This window comes from Hippichthys cyanospilos, chromosome 12, assembly GCF_059441005.1.
Source record: "Hippichthys cyanospilos isolate Australia breed blue-spotted pipefish chromosome 12, RoL_Hcya_1.0, whole genome shotgun sequence".
NCBI classification, from domain to species: Eukaryota; Metazoa; Chordata; class Actinopteri; order Syngnathiformes; family Syngnathidae; genus Hippichthys; species Hippichthys cyanospilos.
The window spans coordinates 12,576,796-12,598,755 of record NC_142380.1 but is presented as its reverse complement, the minus strand read 5'-3'; the positions used below and the strand labels follow the sequence as shown (position 1 = coordinate 12,598,755).

General features: G+C 38.7%; 3 protein-coding genes across 4 annotated transcripts; 1 reads left to right on the top strand and 2 right to left on the bottom strand.

Moving 5' to 3' along the window:
- Positions 1–6,379: 6,379 nt before the first annotated feature.
- mul3 (mitochondrial E3 ubiquitin protein ligase 3) lies at positions 6,380–8,413 on the top strand. Its single transcript, XM_088430368.1, has 4 exons — positions 6,380–6,666; positions 6,764–6,851; positions 7,150–7,270; positions 7,335–8,413. Exons 1-4 carry the CDS (start codon positions 6,550–6,552, stop codon positions 7,819–7,821), a joined length of 813 nt encoding a protein of 270 aa, XP_088286494.1. The 5' UTR covers positions 6,380–6,549; the 3' UTR covers positions 7,822–8,413.
- Positions 8,414–8,505: 92 nt separating this feature from the next.
- On the bottom strand, positions 8,506–15,233 carry eif2b5 (eukaryotic translation initiation factor 2B, subunit 5 epsilon). The gene is made up of 16 exons (XM_088430367.1): positions 15,050–15,233; positions 14,730–14,854; positions 14,454–14,639; positions 14,057–14,234; positions 13,654–13,734; positions 13,485–13,562; positions 12,417–12,729; positions 12,163–12,308; positions 11,684–11,825; positions 11,516–11,617; positions 11,316–11,417; positions 10,368–10,458; positions 10,172–10,295; positions 9,121–9,246; positions 8,929–9,039; positions 8,506–8,725 (listed from the first exon to the last, which is right to left on the bottom strand). Exons 1-16 carry the CDS (start codon positions 15,191–15,193, stop codon positions 8,663–8,665), a joined length of 2,112 nt encoding a protein of 703 aa, XP_088286493.1. The 5' UTR covers positions 15,194–15,233; the 3' UTR covers positions 8,506–8,662.
- Positions 15,234–16,058: 825 nt separating this feature from the next.
- LOC148414907 (crystallin J1A-like) lies at positions 16,059–20,918 on the bottom strand. 2 transcript variants are annotated; one of them, XM_088429533.1, is made up of 10 exons: positions 20,811–20,918; positions 20,471–20,534; positions 19,259–19,435; positions 19,035–19,133; positions 18,836–18,928; positions 18,585–18,741; positions 17,402–17,517; positions 17,203–17,280; positions 16,965–17,104; positions 16,059–16,624 (listed from the first exon to the last, which is right to left on the bottom strand). In XM_088429533.1, exons 2-10 carry the CDS (start codon positions 20,532–20,534, stop codon positions 16,529–16,531), a joined length of 1,020 nt encoding a protein of 339 aa, XP_088285659.1. In that variant the 5' UTR covers positions 20,811–20,918; the 3' UTR covers positions 16,059–16,528. The 2 variants fall into 2 exon arrangements, with proteins under 2 accessions (XP_088285659.1, XP_088285658.1); XM_088429532.1 differs by lacking the exon at positions 20,811–20,918 and adding an exon at positions 20,695–20,798.
- Between the last annotated feature and the right edge of the window lie 1,042 nt (positions 20,919–21,960).

The following is a 21,960-nucleotide window of genomic DNA, read 5'->3' as shown; positions in this document are numbered from 1 at the left end:
CAAGTTGATCAAGTATGTTGAGGTGCTGTGACTAGTACTGAATTTGTGTGTTTCTTTTCATTACAGCCACAATAAAATCACGAATACACCCATAATAAAAGTTGGGATAGAAAATAACCCATCTATGGATTAAAAAGGACCGGCCCAATATTTGGTGTGCATTTTTCTGGGATGCTTTTGCACAAAACAACCCCAAAAATGGGTCATTTTTGGACAAGACAATCTCCAGAATGTTACTTGTTTTGTTAAAGGAACCAAAAAAGTGGCTCTAAAATAATTAATAAGAGTTGGGTTTGAGTTCCAAATGAAAAGAAACCCAACTTCTGGATTAAATAAATACGAAAATGTTGGGTCAATCGCTTTCTCACCCAATTTGCATTGGTGTTGACCCAAATGTTTTCAGAGTGAAGCATGAGGCTGATCGAAAAATAATATAAGACAGTTATCATATGCACACCAAGAGACAGATAGCCAGAAAAAAAACTGCAAAAAAATCAAGTTTTGACTTGAGATAATGCAGACACAAACATCCACATCTGTTTTTTGTTCTTTTAGAGCCTCATACATTATGCATAACTGAACTTTAAATCATTTCACATGAGAGTTGATGAAAATCATCTGCATGATGCAGCTCTATCACCTAAACAATGTAATAAGTGCATTTCCTCAGGTCACCTTAGGGGAAAAAAATGGCCCAAATGTATTTTCCCAAGAGAAAGACCGACCCCTGGACAATACTTTTCAATGTGGTTTGGATTTTCTTTTTAGATGGAATTTATATCAGCGAGACAGTCCAATCAGTTGATGGTGCAACACGGTGAACCTGTTTTATGTCAACATGTCATAAGCGGTCACATAATTCAGAAGTGAAGTCCTCCACAGCTGTTGGTATGACAGCTGTTTACTAGCAGCAAACAAAAAAAATGTATGCACACATACGATGTTTCTTTTTATATCTCATGTGAACAACCGCAGATTTTGTTGGCGCATACTGTATGACACACAAACAGGGTCTAAGTAAAGCATCCATCAAAAGCCTCTCCTCCATTGCTGTTTTTAAATGATTTACAATGCATAACATAGACTTGGCACAAAAAGTCAGGCTTGCGACTCTGAAACATACCTTATTTATCACCTCGTACTCATCATGGGTATACTGGGCCAACAACAAATTGAGGAATTACAAAACGGGGATTTTGATGTTTAAAAAAAAAAAAGATTAAGTTGTTATTCATGGGCGCGATTGGTGTTTCTAACTTGCAATTCCACACAGAAAACGTAGCTCCAGCTTAGTGTGTTGTATGGTCGCTGTCAGCTGTTGTGCAACATCATTATCTCTATCATTGTCAAATGGGCTCCTTTCATAAAAACATACTTGAACACAAGGTCAAGTGCGCGCATAGGATTGAAACCCCTGTCATAGTAGTCATTATTTGGAGGACTGATGGAAAAAGTGCTGCACTGTATCCATGTAGCTATTTCCGTTTCACCAATTAACTTTCACATGTCGAGGAACAAAAAGAGCAATGAAAAATGGATTGGGTGTGTAACTGGCATCCCAATGTTTGCAAAGACATCACACTCTGGCAGTCGGTATACAGAGAGTAAAGGAGTAAAAAGGGAAGTCTGCAATCTTTCACTTATTTATCACTGGTGATGCAGCTCAAAGCAACAAGCGGGTTCCTGCACATAAGGCAATTGTTGCAACGGCAGTGCTTCCCAAACTCACAGCAGAGGAGCAAAAAACTCACAGAGTTGTCACGAGGAATATGAAAAAGAATATCACATTGTTTTGTATGAATTTAACCTACATTCAACCTACACAAGTACAATACCGGCTGAGATAAGTTTGAGTGCGGATCCATCATGAAATGATTGTGAACCATCCTCAGTCATTAATACTGCAACACTAATAATAAAGCCGCAGGAACGCAGTGCTATCATCTTCATTTCACAAATTACACTTTTGGATGCCCCAGTATATTCAGACTGCCAGGAAATCAAAAGAAGAAGAAGAAGCTGAAGAAGAAAAAGACGAAGAAGACGAAGAAGAAAGAAGGGAGTGAAGAAAAACAAAGTGGAGGAGGAAGAGGGCAGTTGAGAAGAAAAAAGAGAAGAAGAATTAGACAAAAAAGAATATAAGAAAAAGCAGAAGAAGAAAAATGAAAACAAGAACAAAAAAAATAAAAGCTAGGCTAAGTTTTGGATTTTTATTTATGTTTATGTATCTTTTCATATTTATATTTTAAAAGCTTCATGTTAAAAGTGATTTGGCAAACAGTTAAGGTTATTACTCTAAAGTGTACTAAAATAGTTCCACGGCTGCACTGAACAAAGATCAAATCCCATCCTGATGATCATTCTAACCTTGACACAGAGCAGAATGTGGAAACAATCCTTTTTGTTTCTAAAAATGAATTATCTTTAAGCACTAGTGTTTTGAAGCAAAGCTGTGCTCATTTGTTGTTGTTGTTATTATAAATAGTTTATTTTTATCTTTGTGCGTCATAAAAACCTCCACAGTATATAAACCAACGTATTATTAGTCATTTATCATTTAGTCCATTTTTTTACACCCAACGCTTGACACTCTGCTCACCTCCATTCCGTTTTTTTTTTTAAATTAGCTTTTCTGGCCACGTCATTTGCAGATGAAAAACGGATGGTGGGCCGGAAATGACTCCCAGGCCATCGTTTGGACACCCTTGTTTTTTGTGTAACTCCTAACAACAGTGGAGGAGACGCATTGTACAAACAATCAACACTACACGTTTATACCTGTTTTCGTGATCGGCAAAGGGGCGAAGTTTCAGGTGGCTTTCGAATGACTCATCATTCACGTCGCTACCACTGATGATCGCACACGTGACATAAGGCTTTGAATCAGAAATATCATTTAGAGGACCGTTAGCAAATTTAACATTGATGTTCAGTTTGGTTAATGTTTTGAGCAAGCAGACAAGCGGCCTTTGCAGAATGAACTCAATCAAGGTTGAAGCAAACTCAGCAGCTGCTGGAGGCTTGTGACCACTAGAGGGCAATCAAGAGCAATGAATAGTAAGAAGGGTGAAAAAAGTGTTTTTAATCTTGTATTTTTTTTATTCATAGTAGTAGTAATAATGTTGAGTATTTTTTGTCACTATTTAAGGCTAGGTTCACACCGCAGCAAGTGACATAATTCCGATTGTTTTATCCTATCCGACCTGTATCTGATCTTTAAGTTATCTCTATTCTGTTTAATGATTACGTATCCTCTTTATATTTTAATTATTTTATAACTGTCATCTATTTTGTTGTACCTACCTATATTAATATATTTCCCAACCACAACTTGTTCAGGAAGGAAACGGTTGGGGCCTTTTCCACTGCCCTACATGTTGTCTGACTATTGACACATTGCACAAACAGTCACATTTGGGCCATGTAACCACACCTGACACCCGTCACTTCAAACAATCATTTCCAATGAATACGTTACATTCTCCCATGTTTCAAGTTTGAATTTGTATACATTATCAATAAAATACGCAAAAAAAAAGGTGTTGCTTTGTTAATGAATTAACTATGAACACCTAGAACAAAAGTGCAAAGCACGCCCACATTACTTCCACACGATCAGAATAAAGATTACAATCAGTCTTCTGTCTCAATGCAATGAACAAGAGGTTAGCATATTAGCCTCACAGTTCTGAGGGTGGGGTGTTAAAAGCGGGCTCCTGTCCACCTTCACGGACCATTGTTTTAAAAATAAATCATCGGAGATGGGACTGTGATTTTCTAAAAACGTTCAAAAATGTGCAGAGATTCACTGATATCAACTATTGCATATTGATATTTATCTGTTCCCAGCTTCATCATTATTGATACTTTTTATGAAAACTCATTAACATAAGCAGTATCATCATATGAGATAACTGCTTATGAAAACTCATTAACATAAGCAGTATCATCATATGAGATACCTGTAGATGAGAATCATTACTGATTAATGATGTTTAATTAAAAGTAATTTAGACATGCTGTGTTACTTATTTTAGAAGTGTATATCAAACTGGAAACCTTTCAAAAGACCAATATCCAAGAAGAACTCTTATCTTTCGGTTTCAAGAAGCTTATAGTGTGTCCTTGGTGTTAGATGAGGTCTGGGTAGATTTGTCGTCGTCAAGGTCATAGTAATCCATAAAGGTCTAACCATTGCTCTTAGGTGTGAAGGGTGAGAAAGTGAGTTGTTTCTCTGTTGTTACCGTATACTCTGCCTAAACCCACAGATGCCGGAGAAAGCAAGTAGGGGGAATATTCCAGTCGATACCTGGGCACATAACTTGTTAGTAGAGAGATTCAGCACTGCCAGACCATCCTAATTTACTGTCTCTAGGATCAATAAACTGAATTTTTCATTAAATGGACGACAGAGATATAAACACATATGACAGGCTTTATTCATCAATGCGTGTGAGAGAGTTGCCATACCTGACACTGAATAAAACAGGTGTCACCAACGTAGTGATCACTTGAGTAGGTTGCACGCCTGTTCTGCAAATAGCTTAAAAGAGATAGAACATTGGTGATTATCTATTAATTTTACAAACAATTATACATGTACTACATTTACATTACATATCACACTTGATTTACATATTTACTACAGCTGTTCCTTAATTACTGAGAAAAATCATTATTATGATCGGTGTTTTCACACAATGTGGTAGCCCTTCGTATTACTCTGAGCCAAAGAAGTAGCTCTCAGTTTCAATACGCTTGGTGAAGCTCACTTTTACATCATTGTTTTTTTCACGTGCTATGTGAGGGGTTAGTGACCCCTAGGGGACATCAATAATACCTACAGCTCACATACACGATATACATACTATATAGCAAAGTTGAGCAGTCCGTCCGTACTGAAGTCTGTTCGTCCGTCACCGAAGGTCCAGCGATTGACTGATGAGCTGCCGAATGGCGAAACCAGTTTTAAAAGACGGATTAATCACGAATGAACAGAAATGTCATCTGTCTTTGTAAATGTCACCACCTCTCACCGTCACTATAATGCTTCGTTTCTTTAGCTTGGCTTCCATTGCTGGAAGTCAATGTTTGCGCTGCATTTGATGAAATGCAGCACAAACATCAATCAGTCCATGAACTAAATACTGCACACTATATTGCTCAACGCATTTGTTGTACAGACACGAAGTAAAAAGCAATGTTTAGACATCAGTTTTAAGAGAATGTGTGGCGGTTGGCAAAGAAATGCCATGCATTCGCCGGAAGAGGGCAATGTTGTATTAAAACATAACCTAATTTTGTTCTGTTCGATTTCTATATTTTGTATTTCGGTTGAGATGGCTCCATATTATTTCTAAGCCCACTGGAGCAATAGTGTTAATTTATGGATGATTTTCAATCCGTCAGCTGCAGAGTTTATTTAGGGTCGCGAAAGGGGCTTCCGGAAAATCATTCACGCTGCTGTCATCGGGTCGGACGCGACGGCACGCGTGTATCCACCGACGTAAAGTGTTCCAGCTTTGTCTGTTTAGCGGCCCAAAGTGGTATGTGTGGTTTGGTTTATGTTTAAATGCATGTTATGTTGTCCGTAGCTGACATCTCCTTTGTATGTGTCAGTTCTACGGTGTGAACTGTTGCAAACAAGTGCAGTCAGTAAAGCATCAGTAAGAAGAACCTTGGTGTCTCTCCCCTTTTTCGGACAAAGCCGGCATAGAATGTTTTGTTTTATTTTACTTTTTAAATATGATTTGAATTCATACATTTCTTAAACATTGTTGAGCAGAGCATTGTAGGATGCCTTTTTGCGGGCAAACAGGTGACGGATTCCACTAACTAATAGGCATATTGTGAAGTGATAGCTTTTAGCCAGGAAAATCTGTTATATATCGATTTGAATTTTGATTTATGTTACAATTTCTGAAAAAAAATGTCTTTAGAGAGGTAAGTGTGCCTGAATCAAAAAGGTGTGTGTATGCTTCCTAGTGGAGGTGATTGCTAATTGCAGTCAGTCCTTTATAATTTTCTAAATCTTACTTTATTTTTTTTCGTTGGGGGGTGGAGCATGAGCGAGGTTTCGAATAACGTCTCTGACGGAGCAGCGGAGTAATGTTTACGATGACGGAAGGTAGAGGGACACCGAAGACATAAAGGAAAATACGATTATATTTAGAACATACTATTTGTTGTTAGGAACACATATAATTGTAAGTTTTTTTATAATCATTTAGTTTATTCCTTTTTAATATCAAACAGTCTAAATTTTACAGTGACCTTTAAATTGGTAGATAAGTGCTGTCATCTTCTGGTCATTCGTATGTTTTTGTGAAACTTGGCTATTTTCTCATTGGCTGCCTCAAATATGACGTAGTACGCGCGAACGAGGAAGGGAAGCGAAACACCTTTTGTTGACTTCTTCGTCGCGTACTCTCAGTTTTGCTGGTGTTATTTTATTTACAATGATTGTTTTTAGTTCTGTTTAAGAAACACGTGTTGTAAGTTTACACGATTGCTTTATTTTAGCCGCGTGTGCGTTTTTAAAGTGGAGAAATGAGTGAATTCCCGATAAACCCCCTGATTTTAATTGGAGTTGGATCCAGTTTTGCCTGTTCAGGCCTTTTCTATCATTTGTACCAGGAGAAGAAAAAGGAGCTGATAAAGCTGAAGGTATGTCACCTCTTTCTCATAGGACGAGTCATAAGACTATCCTTTCTTTTGACGAGTTTGCGTAATGAAGTACGTGTTGCTCAATGAATCGTTTTAGGAAATACCAGTATTCCGACCAGATCATCATTTGGCCACCTTGCTGAAATCATCTCCCCACAAGAGACTACGCTATGTCGCAGTAGAAGGTAAATGTGCGTTACAAATGTGAAACGTGAAGACCTACTGCAGTGTAATGTCAAAATGACCATTATCCCCTTTCGTGAATTGCCAATAAACCCTTATTTTCTCCAAAGACATGACCACAACCATATATTTGCAATTAAGTCCGATTTTATATTTTGTCCCTTAGCATTTAAAATCGGGTCATATACTGCATGCAATCTCGTAAACATTGGTCAGGGAATTTTATGGAAATATTAATTAGTACTAACTTTTAGTGGACTAAAATCTTAGACCTTCTGTGTGATTGTTTTGTTTTTTAAGGTGTGGTCGAGGCAGATGAAAAGCCTATTACCAGCAAATTTGTTCCAAGATGCTATGGTGTATTTCAGAAGATAAAAGTCGTGGAACATGCAGAATTCTGGAACTCCCTCTCTAAAACATGGTATATTCTGATGCTTCAAATTCATCGTCCCTTTACTGTCCAGTTACTTTGCGATTTCCTCCAGGAGCACTCGGCCGATGAACAGGAAAGAAACCAACAACTCTGTGCCCTTTTCTCTCATCTGTCCTGGTTCGTACATCTCTGACTTCCATGTGCGGGTGCAAGAGCCCTCAGAGGGCTCCGGTTATTTCCTGGAGAGGATTTACCACAAAGTAAGACGAGCCGAAGAGGGCCTGGTGAATGTGGTCTTGCAGGGCATCAGCGGGGAGCGAGCGGTGGCAATGGAGGAGACTGAAGAAATGCTGCGTGTAGGGAGCAATCTGACTGTGTTTGGGGAAGTTGTTCTGGAAGGAGGCCACGGGAGGCTGCAGCCCCCGAAAGATGGCAGAGAATACCTCCTGGTTCCTACTGACTACAAGAGCTTCATCGAGCGGCACGAGCGATCAGCCAGCATGTGGAAAACGCTGACTGCTCTAACAGGCATCATTGGAGCCTCCGTACTAGCCAGTGTGATTTATGACACGATGGGAAAAGACAATAGATCCAAATAGGATCACATTTTCGGGGAATTTTTCGCTCTTTGCAAAACGCACCCTTATTATTGCATCAGGGATCAAGACATACATCCAAATTTGAGTTCTTCATTTAAAAATCAAATACAGTACACGAGTGAGCCAGCTCTCTGAATGGTTAGAAGAAATTCTCACAAACATGACACAAAATCTTTCACAAGAAAGCCCATTATTGTTGTGGCCCAATGTTTTCCCAATTGAGTGAAACAGCCAGGTGTCCCAATTATTTAGATAAATCCCGACCATTACCTTCACTTGGAATTTCATGTTTTTAATCAAGGGTACCCCTGCAAATTAAATGAAGTTGCTTCCTAAAAACTAAAATCCATTTGCCCATATTTACTTATTTGAGCAAACTAAAATGTGAAAGGTTTGCCGTTATGAATGGACATCTGACGAAAGTCATCGGGCAAGTGAAAAAGGATGACCACGGGGAATTTTTTGACTCATAATTTTTGCTTGTTTTAATTTATAGGGGCAAGGATTACATTTATATTACAGCTCAGATAATGTTTTTATCTGTATGATGTGATGAGGTGTAGTTGGTTTAAAATTAAAATGGTATCAGTGATGTGGAAGTCTTTTTTTTTTTTTTTTTTTTTTTTTTATCTTACACTTTCCAAAACCTGAATTCTGTTAGTGAAAGAAATGGATGTTGCCACCTTTTGTCAAGCGGTCCAAGAGCCTACGCCTTTTGTATAATTCCATTCAAGGCACAAATAATTATGGATGTCAGTTGTACAGCGCTGATAAAGGAAGCTTAAGTGCAGGTCAGCCGTCAAGTTTTGGCACGTCTGCTTTGACCGTTAAAACTGACGGATTATTCGCCGTCCTCCTCTGATGATTCCTCAGCCTCCCTCAGCCACTGAATGAACTTCTGAAGCTTTAGGGAGAGAAAAGAAAAACGTTCAATAAAGTGTCATCAAATTACAATAAAAATATCCATTTATTTTATTGGGATGCAATGAAATAGTCCAATTGCTGTGATCATCTATGATCCAAAAAGGTTCATATCCATTCATATTTCCAAAGATTAGAAGTACGTCACCCATTTATAATCTTACTTGGTGTAATGCGGGCACTTACCCCTTGGTTCTTCCGGAGCTGTCTGCTTTTGTCAGACGTGACGTTATGAGAAAACCAGCGCAGAATCATCTCCTCCTCCAGGATCTCCAGTTGGTACATGTTCATAAGAATCTAAAAAGCAAACAGAGGGAACTATGTCTTCAAGTATTCCCACTATGTGAGCGAGAATGACATCATGCAGATGAGCCTTACCTTGCACATGGCGGGCCAGTGACCGACTTGCTCCAGAAAGTGCTCCTCGAAAGCAGTCAGACAATCCAGTTGGTCCTGTGATCTCTTCACGTAGTTCTTAAACACTGGTGCCCATCTCTCTAATAACTGACAGAAGAACCACACAATCTGTTAGGGGCCACCACTTCTGCTGTAGTGCACTGGCAAATGGAGTCTTTACGGATGTGATGACAACACGGCACTTTCACAGAAAATTTATGGGAGTTTGAAAAAGTTTTGTTCTTGTATTCAACTGTTGTGTCCCTCTTTATCAGACAGTGACAAGACTTAAAAACTTTAAAACATTAAAATAAGGGTTTTTACCTGACATGTTTTGGCGCAATCTTTGGCCTTCTTCACAGTGTCACATGATGGTCCGTGACCTGTCTTTTTGTGAGCTGATGTTTCATGGAGGCGGAGGCGTGACTCTCCTGTCGAAAAATCTGACAGGTGAGTCACGGCTCCATGAAACATCAGCTGACAGACGAGTCACGGACCATCGTGTGACACACTGAAGAACGTGAAAGATAACGCTGAAACATGTCAGGTCTAACCTCTTAGAAATGTTTTTAAAGTTTTTATTTTTTGAATTTTAAAGTTTTTAAGTCTTGTCACTGTCTGATAAAGAGGAACACAACGGTTGATTTTAAACCATAGACAGAATGAAGGTTGTTCAAGTGTTAGTTCTTGTATTGTTACGGCACATTTTTTATTCGGAATAAAAATGACAACACTGTACTCAAATGTATGTAGATGTGTCACTGTGAAAACAACCTTCAGGATGGTTGCTGGGATTAGATGTGTGAAAAAATGGGAATCGAAAGTATACCTAACAATGATTACCAAAAAAAATATGGGCGATTAAATGCCAAAACATTTCATTTAAAAATATTGGCACTTATGCATCCATTATGCAGTATGGGTATTGTTATAGTATGGTATGCCCAAAAGTACTGTGACAAATTCATTGATTGAGAGAGGCGTGTCTACTCTGGTCCATTCGGAATTAATTGTCCCTGAAAAGCAGCGTTACCGGGAGAAGGCCAGTCACATATTGAGATGCGGTGATCTGCGATGCATGATTTTGCAACGGGAGATTCAACAGCACTGCAGTTAGTATCTGCATCACTTCCTGTAGCGTGATGTTGTAGGCGTACCTGGACAAGTTACACGCTTGTTAAACTTGATGGCTTTGAGAGAGAGAACTTCAGTAGGCTCTTACAACTTACTTGAGAGAGTTGATCTCAAGCACCAGGTGGTCGCAGCTGATATTCTCATCCAAGCCTCTTTGCAGAGTGCCCAGCACCTCCTTCTGGAACACTGCAGGTTTAAGTTGTTTTGTTATTGTTATTTAACAGTTTTCGTTTCATTTCAATTAACAGTTTCATTTCATTCATCTTTCTTGAAATATGTCAACTTTTATAGATTAGTAGAAAGCCAACATTTTACTTATATTTGCAGTTAATGTTTCATTCAAAGAAAGGACCTTTTTTTTTTTTGTCTGACTTTGATATTTGTCCAACTGTATTTGAATGTACCAGCGCTAGCGCTGATGTTGGACACTTGTGTCTTATCATTCTATGACAACGGAATTGACTTAATGAGTGTTTGAATAGGATTTTTTTATGGTTATGTGATGATGAGTGGAGAGACGTGGTAAGTTGGCATTGAAATTGGAAGTTGCGAGGTAAAAAATGCTACCTGGTAGCAAATGCCGCTGCAAAGCCCAACATCACAATAAAAGCATACTACGGGCATTGTGTTGACATCCATGCAGCATGCAGTTAGCGTGTGTGACATGATATAATTGTTTCTTCTTAGGCAATGCGCATCCAGCCTAGTTACACAGATAATGGCAGGAAGCAGATTTGTTTCATTATTTGTAATTCATAAAGTTTGCAGTGGGGCATTTCATAAGGATTCGGAATCGTACTAAGCGAGCATTTTGATTGTTGTGAATCGATTTTTGGCACACTTTTCCTGGACACCCTACCCCATATACAGCTGGGCCAATGATGAGGATGAATTTAGTTACCATGGCAAATAGGTAGGGCAAGAGCTCGGGATCAAACAAGCCCAGCACGTGGGAACAAAATAAAAAAACAAAATAAGCTTTCCTTTGTTGGCCCCTAGATGGCAGCAACACAACTTAGCCAGGCTTTGGTCATTTGACTCACCTTTAGCGTCATCCATCTCAGGGGAAGGTATCACTGGATCGTCAGGTCCATCAGGCTCACTGTCCTCACTCTCGCTCTCAAGATCTGGATTTAGCGTCAAGCCTTGGACAACAAAAAACTATTTTAAGGAATTGGCATTATTGTACATGTCAATTTATGTGCCACACCTGAGTAAACAATAAACTTGGTTGTTATCCTACCCCATAGACAATGTGACAGCTCTTCATCATCTGTGTCATCCAGATTGCTGGCTTTCCAGACGTAGCCTTGTCCTTCTGCCCCAACCTCAGTGGGATTAAAAGCTGCAGAGAAAACTAACTACAGCTCACTTCTACCACAGTTGGGATTAACCGATTTGCAAGGCACACCTTTCTGTTTGATTTTGTCCTTGATCTGGCCCACCGCGACGTCATCACCAAGAAATTCATCGTCGTCTTCCTCCTCTTCTGCTGGATGATGCATGGACACCACCGTGCCCTCTGGCACCGAAATGTGTGGCCCGATCACCACCTTGAAAACAAGGAAAAAAGTGAAGTTCTGTCATCACGCATACCCACGAACATTTCAAATGGTCAACCTCAGTATTTTCGAGACAAATATTTTCTATACAACCCAAATAGTCTAAATTTAGTATTCTGAAAGATATCACTTTTGGATTATGAATAAAGCAGCAAAATCGACCCGGTTTTATCCACCTCAGTGCACGGCCATTTTGTCACATGCTGTCAACTGAAAATGCCGCCACAGATGCTTGGATCAGAAAACGACCAATCACAACTCACCTGCATTCTGTGTATATAAATATGTGAATGTTCCATGACTAATCAGGACAATAAATGTTACTTACATTGTACGCCAGGACGCATTGTTTATTAAGTTTGACGCCCTCTTTGACTTCAGCCTTGTCACAGACCACAGAATGACTGATCACCACATTGGCACCGATTTGAACATTGTTCCAGATGTAGGCGTGGTCCAGAATTACATTGTCACCTTACACACACACACACACACACACACACAAATAAATAAATAAATAAATTCAAGTTGTGTGTGTGTGTGCGTGTGTGAGTGTTATATAAGCTTTGCAGGGAAACTCACCTATAGTGCAATTGTTACCAATGACGCTGTTGGAGATAAAACAGTTGGCTCCTATGCTGCTGTCAAAGCCAATGAGAACATTCTCCTCCATCTGACTGCCGTGGCCAAGGGTGACCCCTGACCCACGGTAGACATTGTGGCGGGAGTAAGTGCAGCTCCATCCTTTCTGGTCTGTGAAATTAGCTTCGGGGGTGAGAGGGTAGACCCACCGTCTCACCAAATCAGAGGACACGGAATCGTACATGAGCAAGTTGGACACTCTTGCACCATAACCATCTCTGGTGACGTGCATATGTATCTGATTCCCCAGGATCTGAGGAAGATTAAACAAAAGAGATTTAGTTTTGAGGGAATTTTGTAAAGGACTATGCTTTTTTTTTTTTTTTTAGTTGTATTGTTTTGTCTTGATCTCAGATATTTTTTTCTTACAATGTGCTATTTCTCACATATCACAAATATGCTGTATAATTTATTTTTTACTCATAACATTATGACATAATACTATAGCTTACTTTAGTGTAATATCGAGCAGAAAATTTGGATTTTATTCCTTGAAAAATATTACAACTTAAGATATACAGTGGAACCCCTATCTCAGTTTTTATTAATATTTAAATCTAACACACTTGTGAATTTTTAATGATGGTCAATTTAGAGCTACTTGAAGATGCAATTGTTTTTGGGTGGTATTGACGTAAATGTTAAATAGCGCTGTTCTCAACCACTTGTCTTCATTAAATTTGTGGTTGAGCTGGCATCTACTCCAGTTGACTTTGTTTTTGACTATGTGTACAGCCAATCAGAGGTTTAGTCAAACAACCGTTCCTAATTTACATTGACCTTGGTGGACTAAGCATAGTCTTCAAAGACTGGATGGTTTTTGGAACGTGAGAGGAAACCAAACTACACATAGATCCACACAAGCTTGGAAAGAACATGCAAATTTTACATCAAGACTGAAGTTGACATTTTAACCCCTGAAACTGAGAAATGTAAGTGTACAACCCAAGATGTTCCTAATCATTTCATACTGGTGCTTTAAATAAAATGTCAATTGCTGTTTATTACCTCTTCATTGACCAAAATCCCCCTGACAAAGTCATTTCTCGTTTGGTAGTCAAAATTGTCAGTGAAGAGTTCTGCAACCTAAAATATGAGACAAAGAAATGTTTTCAACCTTTTTTTTTTTTTTTTTAAACAACAGTTAAAGTAGAACAGATCACTGGAAAGGTTTTACCTGTGGTGAACAAATACTGATGTGGCAGTCAAGGAGGTCATGTCGGATTTCAAACTCATCACTTCCACTATGGAATATATTCTGCAATTGCAGCAGTAATTTTGTTATTATACATGTTTTGGAAAAAATACATTGTTACAGTAGCGCAGTAGTCAACCCAAAGAAATGCACATTAACCAGCCACAACATTAAGACCAGTATCAAACTTTATAAAATGTTTTGCCTTTACAGAGATAATAATGCTGGTTCAGTTGACACCAGCATTAATTATTGTGGTTTATTTTGTGCTGGCTTCTAAATGTGTTGTACCTTGCTGAGCGCTGTTGAATTCTTTGATTGTCATGCATCTTTATATAGTATAAAAATAGAAGTGACATCTCATGTGATTAAAAAAAAAACTTACCATTGGAAAATGAAGCTTCTTCAAGCCTTGTGTCTTGTGGTAGTGTAAAACTCGCTGACTCTTGCTGTCCATGGCAACAATCACATCATCTTCCTCACAGCGAGACTTGTGACCCGGCGATGATTCCTTGAAGAGCATTGTCATCACGGAGATGTTCTTGTCAATCTTTCGTCGCTGCCTAAAAGCACATAAATATCACTCATTAAGTAAAACAACATCATCTAGTTACCAGATACCACTTCTTCTCAGTGTGATGGGGATAGCGCTAGCTTTCATGTGGTGCATTAAAGCATCACTGCCTAACTACAGAATATTAAGTTAAAAATGTGCAAAAATACAGTAATGACGATGAGGGCAAATACTTTTTCACAGCATTGTAGATAATAGTATTAATTACCTGTGCTCCAGCAGTGCCTGGCTGATGTCAATGTTGGATACCACGTCTCCATAGACAAGCAAAAAGTCAGAGCGCACAAGGGACTTTGCATCAACATCCCTGAGCACATCCCCCAAGGATCTGTACAGTTCTGAAGTGATGATGTTGACTTTGTTTGGAGAGGTCGATCGACACCATTTAGATTTCCTGACAGGTATGAAAATCAAGATGAATTAACATAACAAAGGGTAACACTTTTTCACAGATTCAATGTATAGTGTTTATAATGATACTTACAGCAAGTGTTCCTTAATCTTGCCAGCCATCCAACAGCAAAACACGTGTGTTTCTTGGACCCCCGTGGATGTGAGGAACTCCAGAGTGTAATCGATCATAGCAACATTGCCCAGAGGCAGCAAAGCCTGTCACCAAAAGATGGCCAGTTACATCACTGCCGTATGGACAATGAACTACTGCAACTACACAAAACTAACACCGCGATTAAGTATCAAGTGTAAATAAATGCATAGTTGTATTAGAAGACAGAAACCCCGTAATGTTTGGCGGCATGGTTAGCTGTTGGTAGAAATCCTGTTAGCTCTGCACAATTCCTTTACCCGCGGCTGGTCTTTGGTCACCGGGAAAAACTTCCGGTTAAAGCTGTCAGCGACTAAAACGGCCTGCAACTGGGGCTCCTCTTCATCTTGGTCACACCCACCTTTTCTACCTGAAATTCTCTGTTTTCCACCTTTACCTGCCATGCTCAAATATTTACCCCCCACTAAATCAAGAATGGCGTCAGAAACCGCTACGGTGGCCGAGGTAGCACAAATTCTTCCTCGCCTTTTAATTTTCTATTGAATTGCGTCTCTTAGACGCTTGCTGCCCCCTTCTGTGCAGGAATAACAAAGGGACTGCAGTCTATGCAGTTTTGTGAGCCGCCACTCAACTACCCTTGAAGTAACTTATGTATTCCATTTCCTCTTCTCTTTGACTCTAATCTTGTATGTGTTCTGGTTATTTATGACTTAATTATACTTACAGTAATCAGCACTTGGTCTCCATTCTTTAAAACCAGTCAAACATCATACAAACCACTGCTCTTCCCCAGTGACGGTGTTATTACCTACCATACGTACCATACACTACTTCTCCCAATTAATATAATAATTATTATTAATTAATAATAAATACAAGCTACACGAGATTTTTGAGGATTCCGTTTAAACAAGAAATGGAATTAACGTCAAAGGGGTGTACTTTATTGGCCAGTAATGGCAACAGAATGGTTACTGCTTTAGTTGTTTTGCCTTTCAATGGAGTTCATTAAACCTATCAGAAACTTTAAAAACAATTCCAATGGTATGGCTAAATATTTTGTCACGTCCTCAAGTGTCACTCAATGAGACATTGATTATTCCTGCTAAAATATTTAACCCTCAAAACCTGAACAAGTGTGTACAAGAATTTATTGACACTAAAATCTTTTGCAAGTTCTTTAAAATGTTGGCCTTGAGAACAGCATTGCACAGCAGACACGAAAAACGTGATTGAATCTTAATGGTTCTGTTTGAATGGTCAAATGTCGTTTACCCCATGGAAAACTGTCAATCAACGTCAATCAAGTGATGTTTGTTCTTTTATTTATTTCATCAATGAGAAATATAGCAAGCCTGAAAGGAAATATGAGCCCAAAGTTTTTTTTTTTTTTTAACAGATCAATTAGATTAAATGAAATTCAAGGAAAAGAAACAGCATCCAATCCTGAAAATACTTACGGTAAGTAAGAAAAGTAAGTTTGCAAATGTAATATCCTTTTGAAAGCAAATCAATTAACCAGTCAGATCAGTGAATAAACTTCAAATGAAAACATTAATCACAGCTTTCATCAACGTTCATCTTTGTTGTTTTTGTTAGACAAACCACAGTGAAGAACAACCGAAGCAACAACTAAACTTTTACAGAAACAAAAACATCCAACTCTTGTCAACTGTTTAGACAAGAACCTTCATTGAATGCTCTGTGAAAGGTCAACTGTTTCCAGGAATGGTCTTCAAGGGTGTTTGAGAGACAAAAAACAAAACAAAACAACAAAACTAGTGATGCTTTGTTATCTTCATGCTATGCTTTAACACAGATTCATATCGTTGGGTTTTAGAAGCCCAGGACACTGGAATAGCCTCCATCCCAAGCTGAAAGAAGAAAAAAAAAGACATTGAAAATATCCTGTAAAGTAACTTTCAAGATTCATGTCTAAGTATGTTAAATATATTTGTAGGTAAGGGAAAAGAATGAGAACAATCCAGAACTGAATTGCTGCAATAGAATATGAATTCTTTATCTTTTAAATTATATTACCTGCGTAATTAAATTTCTGTGATAAAAGTATTTATTTTATGTAATGAAACCCTGACTGTGCATGTCACCACTGGCCATTACACACAAAAATCTGCGGCTATGCCCCTGTGTATATCTATGTACATTTATGGTGACATTTTTGAAAATTCATACAAAATGAGTAATTTGTCCTACCTGCGCCCCAAGACAAGCCCCAATAAAGGAGCCTCTGCTACAGGTGCATCCCCCACAGTGCATGGTTTCTCTGATAGCCTGTTGATAATTCTTGGCTGTCAGGACTCCATGTAGTGCTGCCTGGAACGCACCTGGCAAACCTGTAGAAAGTAAATTCAGATCAGCATTCGTATATTAAAAAAAAACAAAAACAAAAAACTGATATTTGCCGGTTTAAAGTAAGCCATGTGATTGATACCTCAGGTGTTGGGGTAGATGGCTGGAATAACTTCCTGAGGACTTTTGGATAAATTCTCCTTCACCTGAAGAATATGCCCTAGCCCAAAAAAATAACCACCTATCAATCTAACTGTACATGTTATACCAACTTGACAGTGACGATTGTTTGAATGAGTCAATAAATTTGACGCAGCACCGAAATAATAAAGCCCACGCACCAATGACAGCCCTGTCCAAATCTTGTGGTTGTTTTCTGTTTGGGTCATTGAGCTGACCAAGAACTGCCTCCAAAGCTTTTGGATCAGGACCATTTAGGATGAAATGCTCTAGGAACCTGAGGAAAACACACATAGTACTGTATAAGTCCTATGAAATATTCATACTGTTAAAATTATTCAATTATTTATGCGAGTTGACAATACTGGGCATTACAGGGCAACACTTCATAATCTGCCTGGCATTTCACGACCCCTGCAAAACTGGTAGTTGTAAGATAATTACACACAATGGAACTAATCTGCTGCCAGAATTTAAAATACACACCATAAATGAGTAGACCATGTTTGAAAAGCAGACTTTTTGATCCATTTGTCAGAGAACACAAGAATCATGATCACGCAGCCAAACACTTCTTTATGTGACCCCTAATAAGGACGAGCGCTATAGAAAAGAGATGGATGGATGTTATTTTATATTACACATATTTTTAGTGTAACTGTATCTAGGTTATCACATATTTTTTCTTGCAACATGTATATTAGAACTGGAGACATGGATATTTTCTGTTGGCGAAGCGCATGTGAGGAGACGACACGTCTCCAAGGGCAGAACAGCATGGACTCTCACCTGCACCCCCGACAAAGCATGGGGGTTGGTCTTTGTGTTTCTGATAAAGAAGATCATAGTATGGAAGGCCACCTACACCCCCCACTATTACAAATTGATTGTTTGCATTGTTGCCAAGACCACTCCCCCAAATCCTTTAGGGCAGCATTGGCTTTCGTACCTAGGGCCATCCCAAATGAATAAATAGGGAGCGGAAAGGATCTGTAAGCAGACCGGAAGGAGATCTGAGAAGGTCAGGTTCCTGTTCACTCTTCTTGCAAGAAAGAAAACCCTGTTGTCTTCCTCCTGATTGTTGTTTATTAAATGTTCTAGGTTGCTTAAACCTAACACATATCTATGGTTTTTTTTTCCCAATCCACACACTCCTGTGTGCCACTCATGTGTCGTTAGATTAAATGAGTAAAGAGATTTAAACGTAATATTCATTGACTAATACAGAAACACCACAAATCTGACCCCAGGCAGAGTCATGTTAATAAATAAATCTAGTCTCAAAGAAATTACAGTAAAATATGTAATAATAATGACAATAATAATAATGGAGTTGATACTGACCTGGCAGCTGCCAAAGTCTCTGCCACACATGCGTCATTGTTTTGTGTGACTCGAATGGCCTGTTCAACCTTTTCCAACATGTCTGGCTTCCCTGCGTAAAAAGCAACTATGGGAGCTAGTTTAGCTATTCCATCAATTTGGCAGTCAGTCTCACAACCTGTAGAAAATACAGGAGCTTGGTTAGTTTTTTTTTCTTTGTTTGTTCTGTCATCCCGTGACTTCAATCTAAGAGTCAGAGAAGCTTCTTTCACCTGTCTCCTCTTTGTGAGAATCCACATTCTTCAGGAAGCTTTTTAAACTACCGTGTCTCCACGGTCCCTCGATGGGCAACTGAGGTCTGGGTCCTGAAAACAAAATATACAACATCGTGAAGACGAGAATCAGCAAATTTGTGAATCTTGTTTGTAAAAAACATTAAGCTCATGACCCCAAATTTGAATATCTTCTTACCGCCTTTCGGCCTGTAAGGATCATTGACAGGCGTGTCATATTCTGACCCAGGCCCAAAGAATTTTAGCGTGCGCTGTGTCAAATCATCAACATTTAGACCTGATTATGGAGATGTGACAAATTAGATGGATGTAAACATTTCAATTGTTGTAAACAAATGTTGACAGAGTTATGCTGGGTATGCATGTGGCTTTTAATAAGTGCGACGCAACATAAGAGCCTACCTTCACATTCAGACAAAGACTCAAGCAGGACATAAGCTTGGTCTCCATAGCAGCTCTGTTGGCCCGTCTGTCTCCTGTAAAAGGGATTCGCTGATTCCCTGTGGAATTCCGGATTTGGCTCGTGAGCCAGGATCTCGCGCAGCTTCTGGAGGTCATAGACCCAGTGGAGAGGCTGCGCTGTGAGTTACAAGTCATAAAAAGCAGAAAAACAAGGTTTGAGTAGAAATTTGTGGCATTTTGTATTGACAAATTTATAGAAATCATTGATTCCAAGGGTAATCATAATCTTTACTCTAAAACACACCAGTTGACCATAACATCTGTTGCACCTTCTAATGTGTCTAATATAACCCCCAATCATTTAATTCCATGCTATGTTTGAACAAATACAGTATAATAGCTATATGTCACATGGCAAATGAATGTCCATTTATTATGATATTGTTTAAACACCATAAGGTAAAAGCAGCAGAAGTATGAAACTGTGCATCCATCCATTAACTGTAGCCGCTTATCCTCACAAGGGTCGCAGCAAAAGAAAAATATGCCAGTTTGACAAGTGTAGACTCTTCCGTCAGTTCCGGGTCAAGTAAAAAAAAAAAGAGAGGTGTTTTGCTATTTTATGTAAATGCAGCAGCTAAGATATGTAGTTTGCTAGTTCATGCAAATGCAGCCAAAGCAAGGAAACCATCATCTAGCCAACCATAAGATGACTTGCAGTTATGAAAAAAAAATAAAAAATCTTTCTGTGACAGTGCAATGTTTGGACAAAAATAAAAGGGTTAATCGAAGAACGTTAGCCTTGACTGGTTTGTCTCATTTTGTGAATGTTTGCCTGGCAGGGTGAGTTTACTCTGAATCCAGAGAATCTCTTATTCAGAATATTATAATCAATAAATGGCAGAAAAAAATATTATCCATCTTGTCCTCGCATTTCCACTCTTCCCATAAAACAAATGCCGGAGGACAAACAGAGAGGTAATGTTAAATACAAATTAGATGATTTATAATGAAAATGATAATTGTCACTCGGTTCATACTCGGTTGATATTATGCTAATGTCCAACAAATGAGATTGAATTACTGACATTTTGGTAAAGCTGATGCACCTGAACAGAAAGACAGAAGCTTTATTTATTTATTATAAACAAAAAGCAGGAGCGTGACGAAAATATAAGCATCTAATTACAGACTGTAAAATCATTAGCCTACCTGCTGCATCTGCAACTGCTGATCCTACAATAGCTCCTATTGCTCTATTAGCCACAGCTGCCATCTATGGAAAAAGTTATATTATTATTACATATTTACATTTATGTTTTTTTTATTACAAAGGGTACTTTATTCGATATACGTTCGATACAATACATTAGAATGCTTATAAATGAAATACTGATCCAAGCTTGTTGTTTTGTTTTGTTTTTTCAAATTCTCACCACCATTGACGATATCGACTCTGTTGCGTCGTTCATAAAGTAATATTAGCTTGCCATAGATCACTTATAATGCGCCCGATGATATGTGCTGAGTTGATATTCCGTTTAATGCTTACCGTAAACAAATGTTTAGTAACAAAGTTCACTCCCGTGCCTTTGCCATAACCGGATATAACATAAGACGAAAAAAATGTGAGGAACTGGTTAGTTGGCGCCCCACAATGGACAGCAAGTGTAACATAGCCAGGCCTGCCACTATCCCGAGTAATTTTTTACCGCACATATCTTATTAGGTTGCGATCGTTAGTCATGTTTATTTAAAAAAAAATGGTGAGCAATAAAAAAAATTTTGGTTTGATCCAACTTGTCATATTATATATGTAAATTTACCACCAGATTTTCCTTTCATTCAGTAAGCAATGCTGCAAAATATGTGTTGTTGTTTTTTTTAACTGTTTAACCATTATTCATACAAATTAGAGTCCACAATTACTTGTATGAGCACTTTCAAAGTGGCAGCTTCATTAATTACAGCCTTGTTGAAGTTTACTTTCAATGCTCTCTTTCCAAAGGTCAGATTTGTCATTGGTAATGTCACGGTCGACGAATGGAATGGTCACCAAACCATTAGCGAACCTATTAAAACAACTGATGACACATCACTGATCTGCATATAAAGTGTCATATCTTCATGATGTTCAGTTTGTAGATGTGGAACAGCAGCTGCTATGTAAATTATAAACGGTAAAGTAGCTACACTGTGCTATCTGAAGCATGTGATACTGTGATGTTCAACTGTGCCTCCTTCTGGCGTCACTGCAAAATGTTCACAGTTACAGCGAATTAGTTTGATTCCCCATTATTAGTGACAACACACATTGCTGGTCTTAGGTTACACACGCACACACATCAAGTACATCTTCCAACTGTTCGCTTCAAACTCAGACTTGTAATACTGTATGCTTGCATATCTTGCCACAGATAAGAGGGGTGGGTCAGTTGCCGCCATTTATTTATAGTTTACTTCTTCCATTTCAATTTGTAAAGTAATATTACAGGTGACCATCTTAAGCAGACACTGCAAAGGGCACACGCAGAAAAAATAAACCCTCAGTCCCTGGTGAAAATCAGTCATTGGGATTATCCTGCGTTATTCTAATGGGTTATCAGCAGGTGTGCAGACCGTTCCTCTTGTCTCGTCTCATTCATGTCCCTAGGTGACCCAGTGCAACATTCTAGTCTGATGCAGGTGCCAACTGCAGCAAA